At 43.4% G+C, this 17,341-nt stretch overlaps 1 protein-coding gene across 22 annotated transcripts in view; it reads right to left on the minus strand.

The window, feature by feature from the left end:
• tnika (TRAF2 and NCK interacting kinase a) overlaps positions 1–17,341 on the minus strand; it is a 56,479-nt gene that overhangs the window by 34,302 nt on the left and 4,836 nt on the right. For all 22 annotated transcript variants that reach the window (XM_069535938.1, XM_069535937.1, XM_069535932.1 and 19 more), the window contains exon 2: positions 11,849–11,914. In XM_069535938.1, the coding sequence (XP_069392039.1) occupies positions 11,849–11,914 (66 nt within the window). The remainder of the gene's footprint in view (positions 1–11,848; positions 11,915–17,341) is intronic.

The raw sequence follows: 17,341 nt of genomic DNA on the forward strand, positions 1-17,341 counted from the left end.
ACGCAAACACACAAACACACAAACACACACACACACACACACTACAGGCTACAGGGGAGGCATATTTTCCCCACTCTCTTGCAGCCTCAGTTAGACGAGACCAATCTGCCTTAAACCACTGCCTTAATACAACCTGCTGATGGATGTCATGATACCCTGGGATGTGTGTGTGTACGTGTGTGTGTCTGTGCGCGTGTGTGAGAATGAAGTGCTTCTCCAGCGTGTGTGTATTCGTGTATTTTGTTTCTTTGCATGCACGTCTATGCCCTTGCCAAGTCAATTACACAGACCCCCCTCCGCGGACACATTTACTATGCAGGACACTTCCTGTTGTAGCCTAGCAACAGTCTTAGATGGCCAGAGTACAGTGTGCACTTAAATGTACATATACACACTCACACAGAGACACACACACATAAAGAAAGAGGGAATATGAGACTGTTGTTATGTGGAGGAAGATGAAGAAGAAGTGATTGAGAAATGAAGGAGTGGATGAGCATCAACAACATGTCACTTTAAAATGACTGAGAGGAAACAAGCTTTCTGATTTAAAAAATAACCCTTACTAAGATTTAGGTGTTTAAATTATGGTGAATGTTAAGAAAAAAATTAATCAGAGTTTTAGCCCATTAACTACAAATCTCATTACTGGGGACCATTTTCAAAAGCCTGCTATGATTAAGATTAATTTCATACTTTCCAGGGAGCCATTGGTTTTATGCATTTCACAAAGATTAAAAATCACCTTGCAGGAACTTACATTAAAGTTCATTATGGTGGATTGTTCAATTATAGTTGCAGGGGCAGTTTCTAGAGAATTACAGGTGTTTTACAGTTTTAATTAGGTGGGCCACATTTCCTTAAGTAAAATTAAAGATGTATCTGGGCACAAAAATCAAACACTAGTTTACTTGTTTATAAGTCTATAAAACTGCTGTAACTAACTACAACCTACTGAATGTCTTGAAAACCTGTGTTCTCACAAGTATGGCCACTTATCCACTGCTATAAAAACACCTATGGCGTTTGTTATAAGATTGTGAATGCACAAACCGGTCGATCACGTTGGCTGGGGCTTTCTACTTTGTAAACCTGTCAGGCTCAGGTCGGGCTCGGTTAGTTTTAGTTATATCTTGTAATATCTTGCCCCGAGACACATTCTATTTGTTATTCTTTTGGCCCGTTCTGCATTGTTAGCAAGAGGCTGCTCTAACACCACGGGGAGCTGGGTTTGCTCTGCACTCGTAGACAAACTGAGTTTTAAATGAAGTTCCACACACACTAAAGGTTCCTCGCATGCAGTGGCTGCATTTGTTCGGTGACATGCGAACTTAACCGAAAAATAAAACAAACAACTAGTTAACAGAATAACTGCTGTTTATGTGATGAGTGTAACTATGACATACATTTCACAGAAAACAATTGTCTGTGGTTCACCACACCTGCGTAACTGTTTCCTGTGGGAAAACCCTGTTCAACATGTTGGTACAGTCAAGACATATTTGAGAGTTGGGTATCAAAAGAAGAATTTTTCTTCTTCTGCCTTTTTTCATATTTTTTTTTATAAATTGTTGTAAATCAATAACAGGCAGAATCTGATTGGCATTGGTTTTTGTCGTTCAAATTTAATTTTCTGACAAGTTACTCAGTAACCACCATGCTTTTACATTAAGGTATAATTGATTTGCAGTTATTTTCATTTCCCCCAAACAGAGACCATAGAAGTTCAAATGTATTCTCCACGCATTTTTCATCAGTCAGGACTTGGCAGTGTGGTGCAACCTGGTTCGAATCTGCATCCCTCCAGATGTCCGGTGCTTGCAAAGAAAACAGGAGGTCAGGAGCTAAAGCACATGAATGCTTTGCACATACACACTCACTACACTGGGAATAAATTGCCAGATTGTGTTGCTGATCCTTTGTAAAACGTAAATGGGTCACACTATAATCCTAATCTTTGCCGTCATGATAATCCACACAAACACACACACACACACACACACACACACACACACACACACAGACAGACATCAGGCAAGAAGTGACTGGATGTCATCTAAGCATCCTTCCCTCGCATAGGGCCTGTCGGCATGGTAACCGTATCACGGGGGAGAAGTGGGCTACGGGACGAGCCCCTGGGCTTTGACTCTATACATTTAGGTTCTCTCTCTGACAGGGAGGCCCTGGGGGGAGATTGCCCACTGCTGTCTCACACACACACCACACACACCACACACCACACACCACACACCACACACACACACACCAAACTGTATTAGGGTTGAAGGATTTTAGAGAGCTAGGGTTTCAGTCTGTGCCCGCGTATCAACACACACTGGTTCTAGTCCATGGGCTTCCAATCCCAGCATCCTCAGCAGCAGAGGTGGATGCAGAATTAAAGCTACTTTGGTCTAACGAATGTTACGAACACAGTTCTGCTCATAGGACCCCAAAGAAATAAGAGGGCAATGCTCCCAGACACACTTCATTGCTGTTCAAACACCTGCAATCATTCTGTTCTCACACACGCCAACACACACAGCCAAGTGCACACGCACACCCTGTTGTGGAATCAGCGAGGCAGTAAATAAAAGTGACAAAGGCCTCCATTCCAATCTACTTGTGCACTGCCCAGGAAATATAGAAGCACCCCGAGGCTGCTCTCTCACATGAGAGAAGAAAGAGAGAGACAGATTGAGACAGGAAGAGATTTAAAAGGAGAGAAGTTATAACGAGAGCCAGTGAAGATGAGGGAGACATATACAAGCGGAGAGTTTGTGGGAGAAGGAGGCTGTAAAGAAAGGGAGGGAGTGATGAAAGAAGGAAAGAAAAAAGAGGCGAGGAGAAGAAGGATGAGTGCAATGATCTGTAGCATAGACCAGAGGGCTGTTATTGATGGGCGAGGGGTGTTTGCAGGAAAGAGATGCTGAATTTTGCGACGGCGTGTGTTGATTCGACTCTGAATGAACTGGTTTTATCGGCTTAAGCCTATTGAAACAATAATCTATCAGCAGTCTGAAATATAGCTGCTCATTAACCTGCCTGCTCACAGTACAACAAGCTAATTAACAGGCTCGCTGTAGACACAAGTGCCCAAGAATCAGACCGAGCTGGGGTCAGGGAAGGGATTTGGCGCAGTGCTAAATAATCACCAATTCAGGCACATAAAACGGGTGCAAGTCCGAGAAGCTCAGGTCTGAAAAAACAAAACAGGAAACACTGTGGTTTGAAGGTGTTTCACACCACAGGGCCAAAACATTGCAGAACTCAAAGCAGCGCACGTCCATTCTCATGTAACTATATAGAAATGTGATTTAAAGCTATTCATGTAAAAAGCATGTGTGCAATTGTGTGTGTGCATGTGTGTATAAAGTCTGAGACAGAAAAACTGGCATGCATCAGTTGATTTGATGAAAATACAGTCAATCAGCTCTTACAGATGAACGTGTGTGTGTGTGTGTGTGTCCCAGTGTTATTATTGCTGGGTATCTGGGGCTGACTCATATTGACTGAAATTCTAACCCACCACCCACTCATACAAACTTGTACACTGATGTTGCTTTTTTGCTTTATGTTGTTGAAATGCATCTTAAACAGCTGCAGGATCTCCTCTAACATCGTGAACATATTCCCTCATTCAAGCTCTAAATCATTTAAAGGTTGACTAAACTAATGCACTTCATGATTAATTCACACAGTTGGCTGTTCACCCACCCACTCACCCACTTTAATCTGTTCCAAAATCAAATTCTAAAATCTGAGCGTCTTCACCTTCACAGACAAAACAATGAGGCACACAAGACGAATACTGCGTCTGGCCGTTGATGAGGATCTAGGGTGTTGTGGAAACGCTGTAAACAACTGATTCGTGATGTTATCGGTTTCTCTCCTTCTCTGTAGCTCAACAGTATTTTAATGCAGTTTCACAAAAAAAAGCTGCTCTAATTGACATGTTTTTTTTAAATCATTATGTTTGTCTGCACTGCAAAAAATCTTTTTTATAACCATGACAAATTAACAAATTTTATTTCTTCAACTTATTTTTTTCATCGTCTTCATCCCTATGTTTATTTCTTTATAAGTACCCTCGGAGCAATGTGAGATCACAGTGAAATTCCTTATATATATTCCTTATGTATAAATACCTGGCCAACAAAGCCAATGACTTCGCCTGTATAGACTTCTGTCTCCCTCAGAGCAGAGAGTGAGGTGCAGCTCTCGATCGCAAAATAAAAAATCTAATTCAAAAGTCTCAAAATAAATCATTCAAAGTGTCAGTAAATGTTGTGAGAAAAAGCACCAAGCCAGAAACGCATGATAGAAACTGTTCACCGAGCTGTTTTGAAAGAGCAACAGCCAATGAGTTTACTCCGACACTCAGCCAGCCGACCAATGGTGTCACGTCATGACTCATCACCCGGCATTCGGCTGACCAATGGTGTGACCTCATCAGTCAGTCAGTGAAATTTATAGGCCTGGCCTCGGCGCTGTGGTCGATCCAACAAGCAGACACACAACTGGAGAGAGTCAGAGAGCGTGCACGAGCGAGAGAACACAACAACACAGGAGGAGGAGTGTTAAGGGGCGAGGAGGCAGAAGCGGCAGGTTCAGCACATCGGTATCACGCTCCAGCAGCTCTGGAGGTCAAACGAACAGCTGAGCTGATTTACTGTACAGACCCGGTGTGAGAGAGACGGGGGGAGAGAGAGAGAGAGAGAGAGAGACACAGCGGAGCGAGGGCACGGAGAAGGACAGAAAAGAAGAAGATGGAGTGCGAGGATAGAAAACACAAATGAGCAGCTAAAGGCTGTGGAAAAACTAAGTCCATCAGAAAAAGGCGAGGGCGGAGGGAATAAAGAGTAATAGAGAGAGTCAGGGCCGGTATAAGTTATTGATTTAACTATTGATGAGCAGTCGTTCACACAGTGGGAAAAAAGCCAGGGTTAAATAGCTCTTAACAATACACACTGTCAATTAAAGAGTGGTGGATCACAGTGGAAAATATACAGGCAGAGCGAGAGAGGATGAGAGAGACAAAGAGAGAGAGAGAGAGAGAGAGAGAGAGAGAGACTGAGAGAGATTGTTGTTGACATCAGGCGTGGGTAACTGACCCCGGGTGCTGTGGCAGGAGTGAATTGTGGGTAAGTGGGGCGTGTGGCCTTGGGGATGAGAGAGAGAGAGAGAGAGTGAGAGAGAGAGAGAATGTAGGCTAATGAACACACTGCCAGATGTGAGCGTGCGTCTGCGCATGTGTGCGTTGTCACATGTGGGCAGAACGAGCACATCTGCTGTTCCCACGGTAACAAGCAGCCTCCACCTCAGACACGGTTCAAAGTTCATTCATAAGGACTCCAGAGATGGAGGAGTGTGTGTGTGTGTGTGTGTGTGTGTGTGTGTGTGTGTGTGTGTGTGTGTGTGTGTGTGTAACCGAACAACAAAAACTCTATGAGGTGACGACACAGCGACAAACTGACTGCAGCCATGACCCAACACCAGGGACCTGTGCCGTACATGGCAACACACTAACACATATCCACTTGCTGTGTGCACACGGCTAAACACAAACCATCACTGAGCCCTGCAGCCCGCAGACACTCCCAGCTGAGACCTCCTGACAGCACCCCCATTAGCACTAATGTGACCATACAGTCCCACGTTCCTTCTTCATTTACCAGTGTCAGCGCTTTATCAGGCTAACTGTACATTACCGATACAGTGGGCATGACCAGCCCGTACATTTTCCATGAGAGGCTGAGGATAAGTAATGGTCTCAGTCTCACACAAATTACAGCATTAAAGAGGAATTTCTACTGTGTTCCACCTTAACTACAGCATATGGGTTTTTATTTATCACCACCATTTCTTTAAGAAACATTTTTAGACAAAAACAGGTGATGTCCTTGATGTGAACACGTTTCACCGGAGAATCTCCTGCTTCTTCATACGTGAAAGTGAAAATCTGGAGAAAGTCCGAACCCTGTTGACCTGACAATTTCAGGAGTTCGTGTCAGAAACTGGCTGAAGAAACGTTCTTAAAACATCAACAGGGCTGGTTCTTAAAGGTCAAACTGTCTTAAAGGTGAGTTTATGTCTTTTCCTTTGTTTCTACTTTGCTGCTGACTGGACAAAAACAAACAGTCTCAAAAAACCACTTCGGACAAACTTACAATGGTCATTTTTCATTAAACGTTCTGCTTTAGCAGTTCTAGTTTATCGTAGCTCATAATTGATTAATCAAAAAAGAATTGACAGACCTGTAACCAGTGATGAATCTAATCAGAAGCCGTGTCCACTAATTGCTTTTTTAACAACTTCAGTAAACGAGCAGATAAAACAGACATTAAGACGATGTGACCAGCCAAGATATTTTTAATAAAGTATTTTATCACCGGCTGCACCATGGAGCAGTGAAAAGGTTGTCGGGCGGTGAAGAGGCTCTGGTTCTTAGTGGTGCTGGAAACATTTATCAACCAGGAAACCATTAATTGATTAACCTTTATGTTACTCCTACTGAGTAAATTATTGACTTAACAATTAAAATGTACATGTTTTAAGTCCTTTGTGGTAAAAAAAAAACTAGTTAAACTGAAATAAAGTGCAAGGGAGGGAATAAAATATTCAATACAAAAAGTAAAAGCTGAACAGTGATTCATCAATTTACCATTTCAGTATATTCTATACTTTCAAACAGATGAGCTGGAAGAGGTTAGAGCATCAAAGGGAGAAGAATAAATGAAGTCTCTCCATCATCCATCCACCTTCAGCATCTCTTATGCCAGACTTTCACACATCATGCTGCTTCTCTGAGGTGTGTGTGTGTGTGTGTGTGTGTGTGTGTGTGTGTGTGTGTGTGTGTGTGTGTGTGTGTGTGTGTGTGTGTGTGTGTGTGTGTGTGTGTGTGTGTACACATGCAGGGGAAGGGCAGCTGTGGTGAGCATGTGGAGAGAAAAATCTCCCAAAGTCCTTTGCAGCGTGACTTCCAGCAGATAAGGAAGAGAGAAAAAAAACACAACTTTGAAGTTGTATTTTTTTCTTCAGAGAGCAGAAGGAGGAGGAGAAGGATGAAGAGCAGGAGGAGGAGGAGGAGAGGTGGGTCGGGGTGGAAAACACTGCAAGTTAAAAATGATGAAGAGATGTAGACTCGAAACTAAACGGAGAATGTGATTGGCCGATGAGATAAATAGTAATACAATTCATTTGTTTACATATCTAGACAACAACATGGTAACAAGATTATCAGAAGAGACGCAGATCGAAACTGGACACTGTTTGTCAGTGTGTGTGTGTGTGTGTGTGTGTGTGTGTTTATACTCATTTTTGTTTTGTTTTGTTTGTGTTAGGTTGAGGTCAGGTATGAATTGGTCATGGTGCAGGTTGGGGCCAAGGTTGTCGTTACGCTGTGTCTGAATAAGGATATAGACAACAGTGACTCATAACAAGGCGACTTGTTCAAACACGCACACAAACACCAACATCCTTACTCTCTCCTGCCTGCATGAAACAAACACGTAGACGAACATAAAGCCATGTCACCACACACATGCTGCTTCAAACCCTTTGTTCACATTCGCAGGTTCACACACAGACACACACCGGTGCGGTAAATGGAAACCACACAGGTGCACTTTGTACCGAGTCGCTGTCACAGTGGGTGAAGACATAAAAGCCCATACGGCCCAGGTCCCCAACCGTCACCTTCACTCTACCATGCGTGCATGTGTGTGTGTGTGTGTGTGTGTGTGTGTGTGAGTCAGAGGGACTGGTGAATATTTCAAGAGTGTACGAAGCACTTTGCCTGAGGAGGAGCAGAGTGGATGTGTTCCGTCGTCGGAACAAAGATTGGTCGCCTGCTTCCCTCTTCCTTCTCCTGCATGGAGACAGCGGAGTCATGGAGAGAGTGCAATGTGAAAACAACACACACACACGTTTTGTTGCTGCCAAAGAGAAGGCGGGCTGAACGTGTCTTTGTTCCTCTGTGTTTCCATGTATGTGATTGTGTGCATCGATTCTGCGTTTGTGTTCGTGTGACTGAGATATGATTAGTTGTCCTCTCAGTTTGTCCTTGCGTCCATCAAGGAGAAAAATGACTTCTCTCGCAGGGGGACGATGAGGAGCTGCGATTAATCAATTAGTCAATCAATGAGTCTGTCACTCAATAAGTCGTCATGTCAGTCGGTCGCTGAACGTTCTGGCCAATGGCTGCTTCTCGATCCCGCCTCTGCCACGGTGGTGTGAGTGCAGTTGCTTCAGAGAACTGCAATTCCCATAATCCTCATCAAATATTCACAGGCTTCGGAATGAAAGAGAGAAGAGGGAGATGGGGGAAAAGAAAAAAAAAATAGTGGGCCTGGGGAGGGAGCGAGGGCTAGAAAGATGAGATTTGAGGAAAGAGATGTGGCAAAATAAAGGGAGGAAATACCAATGAGGGAGCGATGGATGGCAGATGATGAGAAAAGAAAGTGTCAACAGTAGGAGGGAGAAAGAGAGGGAGGGGGAGAGAGTTAAATGAGAGAGTGGAAGACGGAGAGGAGAGAGAATGTGTTTAATTATTCAGCATTACCCATGTTCTCTATTTATGGCCCTTTTAGAGCAGCCACTGGAAGCTATATATACACATACTGTAGGCAGAGGCTGCTCCCCTGAGTACGACTCGCAGGGGAACTTTCAACCCAAAAACCAGGGGAAACTAGAAGAAAAACGTGATTACATATTGATAAGAAGGGAGGGATGAAGGCGCTATGGAGGGAGGATGATTAGACAGAGGAGGAAGAACAAGGAGAGAGTGAGCAGCCACGGAGATGTAAGATGAGAGAGGGAGACGGCAGCAGAAGTCGAAGCTAAAATTAACTTTACGCTGCGGCTACTCGTCTATCACTGTTCTTAGACAAACTATTCTTTGCTGACAAAGAAACTGCAAGAAAAAGAAAAGAAACCCAAACCTGGAAGAACTTTTCAGGCCAGTTTTTAATTGAGGAGGGATGTTAGGTTCACATGTGAAGGAAAAGAAAGGGAGAGATGAAGGAAAGAGAGGAAAGAGCACTGAGGGGCAGATCTGTATCATTTAACTAGATGGGCTTGTGGAATTGTTGATAAACCTGTTATCTCTTTCTCCCAGACTCACAGAGCTGCAGCTGTGTGGTACATTATTGGCCCTGAATCATCAATAACATAAAACACTGTCCTGACCACACACACACACACACACGCATGGGAACACACAAACCTTTAGCTTCACTGCACATAGAGCACTCAGGAAAAACTGCAGCAGCAGAATGAACTGGACTGGGATTAGAGTCATGTTTCTGCTGTGGGAAAAATACCCAAGAACCAAAGTATCAGATTCTTTAACATTACTATTTCTTCCTTCGTGATATATATTTGTTAAATTAAATTTCAAATGTTTTAAGCTTTAACTGATGCATTTTTACCTCTGCTAGTGAGCTTCTTAAAGTTGTATTCAAGTTGCCAGGTTGTTGTTGTTTTTTTTTTATACTTATGTAAAAAGTATTTTCATTTAGGATGATGGGATCAAATAATTGGCCTAGAGTCCTAATTTGCTGTATCAAACCCTTACAAAAAGGAAACTGTAATTGAGGCCTGATATTTCATGGTTTATTTCCCGATAAACTTTCTTTTGAAAAAGTATAAACAAAAAAGAAAAAAATAACTAAACCAAATAAATCAAAAACTTCAAGATTCGAGATTAATTTATATGTCCCAAGGGAAATTTGTCTTAGACATAAACGCTGTCATATAAAAACACATAGATACAATGGGGCACAACTCGAACTCTACGATTAAAGAGCAAAACTGACCCCAGGCCACCAAACACAATGAATTTATTTCTGGAATCAGAACTGAGAAGGAAATCATGTTTACAGCCTCTCAACGTCAAACTGCACCTTCATGTGTTCACTCCACATCACAGTGGCAAGGATCATTGATTCAGTTTGGTACAGTATAAAGCAATATGCACGCTATGTTATTCTTATGTGTCACTTTTACAAGAGTTTGAAAATGTTCAGGAGGAACCAGGCTGAAGGTCAATTTATTATCTCAGTGAATCGGAGATTCAACCTGCTCACAGGAAGTTGATTCTCTTCAGGTGAACACAAAGGACCTGAGTCGCATGAGGAATTTCAAATAGATGGTGTTTTTGCTCAAGTGACTCTGCTCCTTATCTGTATGTATGAGTCCAATCGTCTCCACTTTACATCTGTATCTGCTTGTTGCACCGAAGGGCAATATTTGAAACTGTGAAACCTTTTCGGCACGGGCTCTGCCATTGTTGTGAATTAAAAAATACATATTGATATCTGGGAAATGATTCTTTTCATCAATTATCAATTAATATACAGAGACTTTTTTCTCGATTAAACCTCAGGTCCGTTGTATAAATAGGGAAAAATAATATAAAAAATAGTGGAAAATGCACAATCACAAGTTTCTGTCGCTCAGATTCCAATTGCATGGTTTGTCTGAATAACAGCGTAAAACCCAACAATATTTGGTTTCCTCCGACATAACAGAAGCAAATCATCGCAGTCGAAAGGTTCAATGGAATGTTTGGAATTATCGTTCAGTCATTTCAGCTCTATTGTTTCATTTTCTAGTTCACGCCTCCTCAGTTTTTAAAGTGTGAAATAGATTTTTTTTAGAGCTTTGTAGGTTTAGCGTTCATTATATTCAGTACAAAAAAGAAACTTAAATAGAAAACACCGAAAGATAAAACAGTGAGAGTGTCATATCTATGAGCCGATTACAGATTAAACTTCAGTACCAACTCTGCTCTCATACACAGTGTGACACACAATCAAAAACCAGAGTGGATCAGCTGCACGGGCTCCGGACCCAACAGGCTGGTGCGGTTACCATTGGCAATCTGCGGCTCAGTAATGTATAGGAGCGGACTGGCTGAATGTCAGCCAGTAAATGAGCCGTGACTTTCACCAAGACAGCGGAGTCAGCAATAAATGGATTCACATAACTCTCCATTCCCTTTGTGTTTTTTCCTGTCTCGTGTCGCTTACACACAATCGTACACACACACACACACGTGAGGATGTCAAATTATTTCTAGAAGCATGGAGACGCACGCCCGACCTCGTCCTGACCTTTTACCTGGTCCAATCAGCTGTAAGAGCGGTTCGTCTCCATCATCAGCTGACCTTCACTCTTTGCTCCATTAGACACACCATCTCACACACACACACTAAATACATACACTCAGGAAGGCCTTCACGTGTCCATACTGTCACATATTTGAGCAAACGTGTGTTTACTCCATGCAGAGGTAATTACACAAAGTGCCACAGGCTGGTAAATAGAAAAGAATCAGGAAAGGGAAGCGACGACCACAGAATGACAGGCCGTCACTGAGGGGGGAGGAAGTTCAGACTGTGGCATGGATGGAGAGATAGTGTTTAAATGACGGCCGAGTCCAGCTGACAGCAACGACCTCAGACCACAGCGATGTCACAACGTCAGATCAGCACAGGCACTTCCTGCGTCCTGCAGAAACACTTCCCCTAACAGCCTCTTTCTCTTCTCAGCGGGGGAAACAAAGAAACCATCGCAGACGTATAGAAATAAATGTAAATACACAAGAGAAAGAGACAAAAAGGACTAAAAGAAATTCTCCTAAAAGCACTTGAATGTGTCCCAGATTCGACTTCTCCTCTCTGCATTTAAGTCTCTTTTACATTCGCTCCATTTCTCTCAAGCTTTTATCTCCTGTCTTCTCCTCTTCCTTTAGTCACAGTGAACATATTCTTTATTCCACATAGGCTACTTGGAGGGAATACACAAGCCAGCTATCAGAAGTACTGTGTGTTGTGTATATTCTTACCTTGTACACCTGCCCATAGGTGCCATTTCCCACCAGCTCAACCAGCTCAAAGATGCCAGCAGGATCCTGGAGAGACAAAGGTGGAACAGAGCGAAGTTATTAGCATCCTGATGACGAGCATTCACAGAAACATTCAAGTCAAAATCATGTTGAAAAAGGTTAGAATCACATGTATGAGAAGGCACGACAACTTTAGCCAATCTAGCAGCAGGGTCGTCAGGAGGGACCCTGCCTCTGTTTGGGTTACCCTGATATTCTTCCGTAACCGCACCCTGCCTAAACCAGGGCATGGTTGGGGTGTGTGCCCAGAAGCTTCACAGGCTGTTAACGATCTAATCACATAGTCTAAAGTACATGATGTAAGCGTAATTAGGGCTGGTCCAGATCAACTTTTGTCAGTTTAACAGAAGAAAAAAACCTTGCTGCACCTGGTGCAACAAATGAAATGCTTACTATAATAACTAATAATAAATCATAGGTGTGGTTTTGGGTTTAACATGCATTAAATCTACCATCTCACATTTCCTCTAAAAGCAGGTGTGTGCTCGCACCTTGGTGGATTAATCAGATAGCAAAAGAGGACACAGAGAAAAATGGTTTCGGTTCACACAGACGAGCAAATCATTTAAGAAGCGGTGGATGTGCAGCCAATGGTAATGTGTTAAAGCTACAGTCAGCTACCATGCTGCTGACTTCAGACTATGGGTTCGGTTCCTTCACGGCCGATGCATCCCTCCTTAACATTGCATTTAATGCTGGTGGCAACACTCCCCATGAGGCTTTGGCAGCACAAACGTAAAGTACGGTTAGTACTATAATACCCGATCCCACTTCAGACCAGGTTCAGGTTCTGTCTCGATGCACAAGCACCGCACCTGACCACACCTCATTTTAAGAACAGTGGGTGCTCAGGTGGGTGCAGGAGTATTTGTGACAAACAACATTAGCGCCTGAGCAGAAAATATCCACTGTGTTGGTGTCAAAGAAACTTGTGTCCCACTCTGCACCGCTTCGCGCCAGGTATTAGACAGAGCCCTCTGTCTTAATATCCGTATTACAACACTTGAACACTTGCAATTTTAACCAAACTAACCGAAGCAGTGCTGGATCTCTAGTTGTTGATACATTGGTCTGAGATGCAGCGCTGGATTGTTTTCTGCTTGTGTCCAGAACAGCTAATAATTTAAGTCCACAGTCGCTGGGTTGTCAACACAGAAACTCAACTCATCTCCGACAAGTAGCAGCTCGAACAGTGAATAAAACCCACTGACCCCTGTGCACACAAAAACAGACACACACACACACACACATGCACACACACACCTCCCCCTTCCTCTCTGCTGCGTGTTGCTGCAACAATAGCCGGTATTCACCCTCTCTTCCCTTCTCTCTCTCTTTCGCACTCTCTCTGGTCCACCAGCTTCTGTTCTCCAACCATCCCAAGTCTATGTCTCTCTCACTCTTTTATCTGTTTCTCTCCTTCATTCACGTCAGAGTGCCGGACGAGTTCTTTCTAACACCCCTCTCATTCCAACCATCCCCAGAAACACAGAGGTCCTTTCACCAGCTTCTGTTATGTCTCTATTCCCCTGGTGCCATTATAAAGTTTGTAAATGTTTTTTACGCAGCATTTTTCAATTTTAAAACTCAGTTCTTTTCTGACGGAGTTGTCCGAAGCTGGTCTTCAGCCCAGTCCACTTAAAAATGCATCTCCACAACGTCTGTTAATGTGTTTTATCAACAACCTCACACTGTCAATGATCAAGGAGCACACTTGGGTTTTGTTGGCAGATGTGGCTCATGCAGTTTCCACCACACGCTGTAATGTAGGTTACCTTAAACTTGCGGCCACTTCTACTGGGCCAGCTCAAGATAAAGCAATATCCAAAGTCATTTTTCAACCCCCCCCCCGTTTATGAAAATGGCTCTGCAGTATCATCGAGGGACGAGCAAAAGAAGATGTTTAAAAATAAGATCTTCAACGAGCAGCAAAGCTACACAAGCTCGTTTCTCTGCTGAATCTCCGAAATAAACCACTGGAGAACAGATGATATTACACGATACACTTCTCACAGACCATTCCCCTCTCAATAAAGCATCACTTTATTTCCGTTCTGAAAAGCCACACATGCGCCCGATTTCCATCGCTGTCTCTCTCCTCTAACCTCATCACTTCGCTCTGCTGCCTCTTCCATTCAGGGCCTGTCCTTTTTTTTTTTTATATCAGTGTCTTTGTAGCTTTCGCTTTTTCTCTTTCATGCCACATCTGTGAATTCTTTCAGTTGAACTTTCAGCTGACTTTACTGGCACAACATGCAGATCTGTGTGTGTGCCGTCGCAGAGCAGAGAGAAGGAAATGACACAGGATTGTGGCCAAAATGAAAAAAAGTGCAATCGCATTTGCATTTTCAAGGTTTTTTTAACGTGTATATTTGAATTCTGTCTTTCTTATATATTTTTGTGTTTATTTTCCTTCTTCCCTTCCCTCGGTTTTTGTCTCTCCCCCTCTTCCCCCTCACTTTGTCTCTCTCTGTTTGTTTCTGTGCATCTCAGCAGACCTGTCAACCTGTCAGCTGTTTCTGAAGACAGGGCCTTGTGCTTTTCTTGCACTCTCTTTCCTTTTCCTGTCGTTTTATTTCTCTCCTCTTTCTTTGTTGTGCGCTGCATACACAGACACAGACACACACACACACGCACAAATTTATCTCAAATACAAAGCACACACATGCACAAACAACAACAAACTCTATCTCTCAAACTCTGTCTCAAGTACATCCTCCCGCTGTCTCGCTCTCTCACACTCTCATAACCAGACACACACACACACATGCTATGCCAAAGACACACTCCTACACAAGGGCTAGTGTTCAAATGTTCTAACAAGTATGAGTGGGCACAAAATGAAGAGTGTGTCGTATCAAATGCGTGTGTACGTGCTAAAAGAGCCAGTCAGAAAAACTGCGATCACTTTCAGGAGTGCAGACAGCAGCATTCTGCAAGCGGCGCAAGTGTTCACCTTGATATCAGACCTTCAGCTTATGCAGGTAGAGTTTTCCTCCCCACACTTCCTCTGTGTGCATGTGTGTGTGTTTGGCAGCTGTGTGAATTAACTCTCAGAGCTGCATACAAAGTCCTGACAGCAACTCCCCAGACACGTCATAGGATGCGCTCTCTTCATCTTTTGGCTTTTACTCAACAGACCAAATTTTTTTTAAAGTCATGCACATATACACACACTCATACAAACGCATTCTGTAAATGCAAGTGGAAATATAGGAACCACAAGCACCGAGAGACACATGACGCAGGCCTGCGTGTGCAGCTTTCCTTCCCTCCACGCACAGATTACAGAATGAGTGCAGTTTTTGCTGCTCCAGTTCATACATGTCCTCAGGCTCGCTGATAAAAATATAGCACGATATCATTCATATTTCATCGGCCACTTGCAGAATGAGCTCTCAGCGTGAGCCAGGCTTCGTCAGTATCAGCGTCTGCATGCATCCACATCCTAACCCTGTGGTTAAGAATTCCCTAAGACTGGAGACCCTTCCTCTTTTTTATGTTGTGGTCCTGCTGAGCGTCACATGACTGCCACATGACCTCGCTGGTGGCCAATGAATCACAGTGCTGCTGAATAACAGTAACGTGATAAATATAGCCGCAGAAAAACAACATTAAAATTGCTGAGAGAGGAAGGAATCGAGACGTGACGAACACACAGACAAACATCACTATGACGCTGCACATTTTGTTTCTTTATCCACCAGCATTCAAAATCTTACAAACATCTGAACATTTTCCAAACCCGCAAAGTGACATGACTCTCTTCAAATTCTATTGGAACAGCTTTAAAGAAAAGTTTGATTTGCAGGGCTTCTTACACGACAACAGCCACGATGTGTATCGTAATTGCCTTTTGAAAAATACGACTCGCTTTGCTTAACCTCACTCACCACTTATCTCAAAGTGTGAGGAACAACAATATTATCTTTCCAGCGTTCGCTGCCAAATTCAAAGCATCATTCGAGCAAAACTGGAATGAAGAAGAATCAGAAACGGAGATGGATGCAGCGCTGGATCCATTATTTTCAAACAATGGATCATATCGGCCCATGTGCAGCGTAAGCCATTAGAAATAATGGGTTTTAGAGTGCAGGGCATGGAGTTCTTGTGAAGGCCTCTTTACATGTGTGATGACTTGCACTGATTGCCTTTGTTCTTTGACTCCACAACCTCACCTGAATCCTCACCACTGAACGTTAACTCTTAACCAACCACAAGCTAATGCTAGTTCTAACAAGGACAAACTACTTTCAAAACTATGTTTCAGGTGATCCAATCACTGCTAAAAATACAAGTCTCAACACATTTTGTCTCATCATCAGCTATTTCATTTGGCAACAATACACCTGGCATTCTATTGGTTGGTGAGTTTTGACAGACTTGTTGCACAAAACAATTGCCAGTGTTTCACGTGCACAGAAACAACGTGAGGAGAAGAGCTAGAGCTGGAGCGCTGGAAATCTGTCCGAGCAACAAAATATGTGAGAGCAAGTGCATTGGTTTGAGCACAAGCAGAGCAAGCCTAAGTACTAGCAGGTGCTACTGAATGTGAGCGCAGGGTTTTGAGTGAAAGCGTTTTTTTAGACAGTGTGGATCCTTTTACCTGGTGCTCCATTAATTATGTTAACGCAGTAAAATACCCAGTGATGTGATAGTCACAGGGAGATAAGGTCTCCCTTCACCCTGATCGTTTCTTTAGTTGATGTTGGCCTAGTGTGAATGTTAAGTGCATGTTTCAGTGCAGCAGCCAGCAGCCAGGTGAGTGCTGCTGTTAGTGTCTGTAGAAAGTGAATTACAGAGAAGTGAGGGGGATTGAATTAGAGACCCTAAGAGGATGATGGGAGTCAAGCTGGGGCCGGGTCTGCTTCTTCTAAAACCACTTACACTTAACAACATGGCTCTCCACTGCCTGCTTTTTACAAGGAGACGCCGTGGTAGCCTAATTCCCAGTACATCTCACCCAGACACGTACAGTACACTAACAGGAGTCAACTCTTAATCACAGATTTGCAGCCTGCAGGAGATGATCCGCGCCCCACAGAGTTTGTTCTAGCGACGCTGATGAACCCGTCCGCTCCTCGCCTTCGCTCCGTCTCTGCCAAGCTTGTCAGCTCACACCTTTTCCTGTCACCTCTTGGCTCCGTCCCTTCGTCCCCATCATCATTCATCTTTTCTCCGCAATTTTGGTCTTGTCGCTCTCTCCCTCTGTCGCTCTATGCATCTTTACTGCCTTGCTGCCCTGCACCGTGTGAGTCCGACACAACAGAGGGAATCAGCTCCTACTAGGGACTTGTTTACGTGCACATGATTCCTCCGAGCGCTTCAGATGGAGTGCAAGTGTATTCTTTGTGTGTTAGAGCATGAGAGGAAAATAAAAGTGAATTCGAGCGAGCATGCGTGTGCATATTATGCTTAATGTATCAATAAATC

This window comes from Paralichthys olivaceus, chromosome 12 (assembly GCF_024713975.1).
Source record: "Paralichthys olivaceus isolate ysfri-2021 chromosome 12, ASM2471397v2, whole genome shotgun sequence".
Taxonomy (NCBI): domain Eukaryota; kingdom Metazoa; phylum Chordata; class Actinopteri; order Pleuronectiformes; family Paralichthyidae; genus Paralichthys; species Paralichthys olivaceus.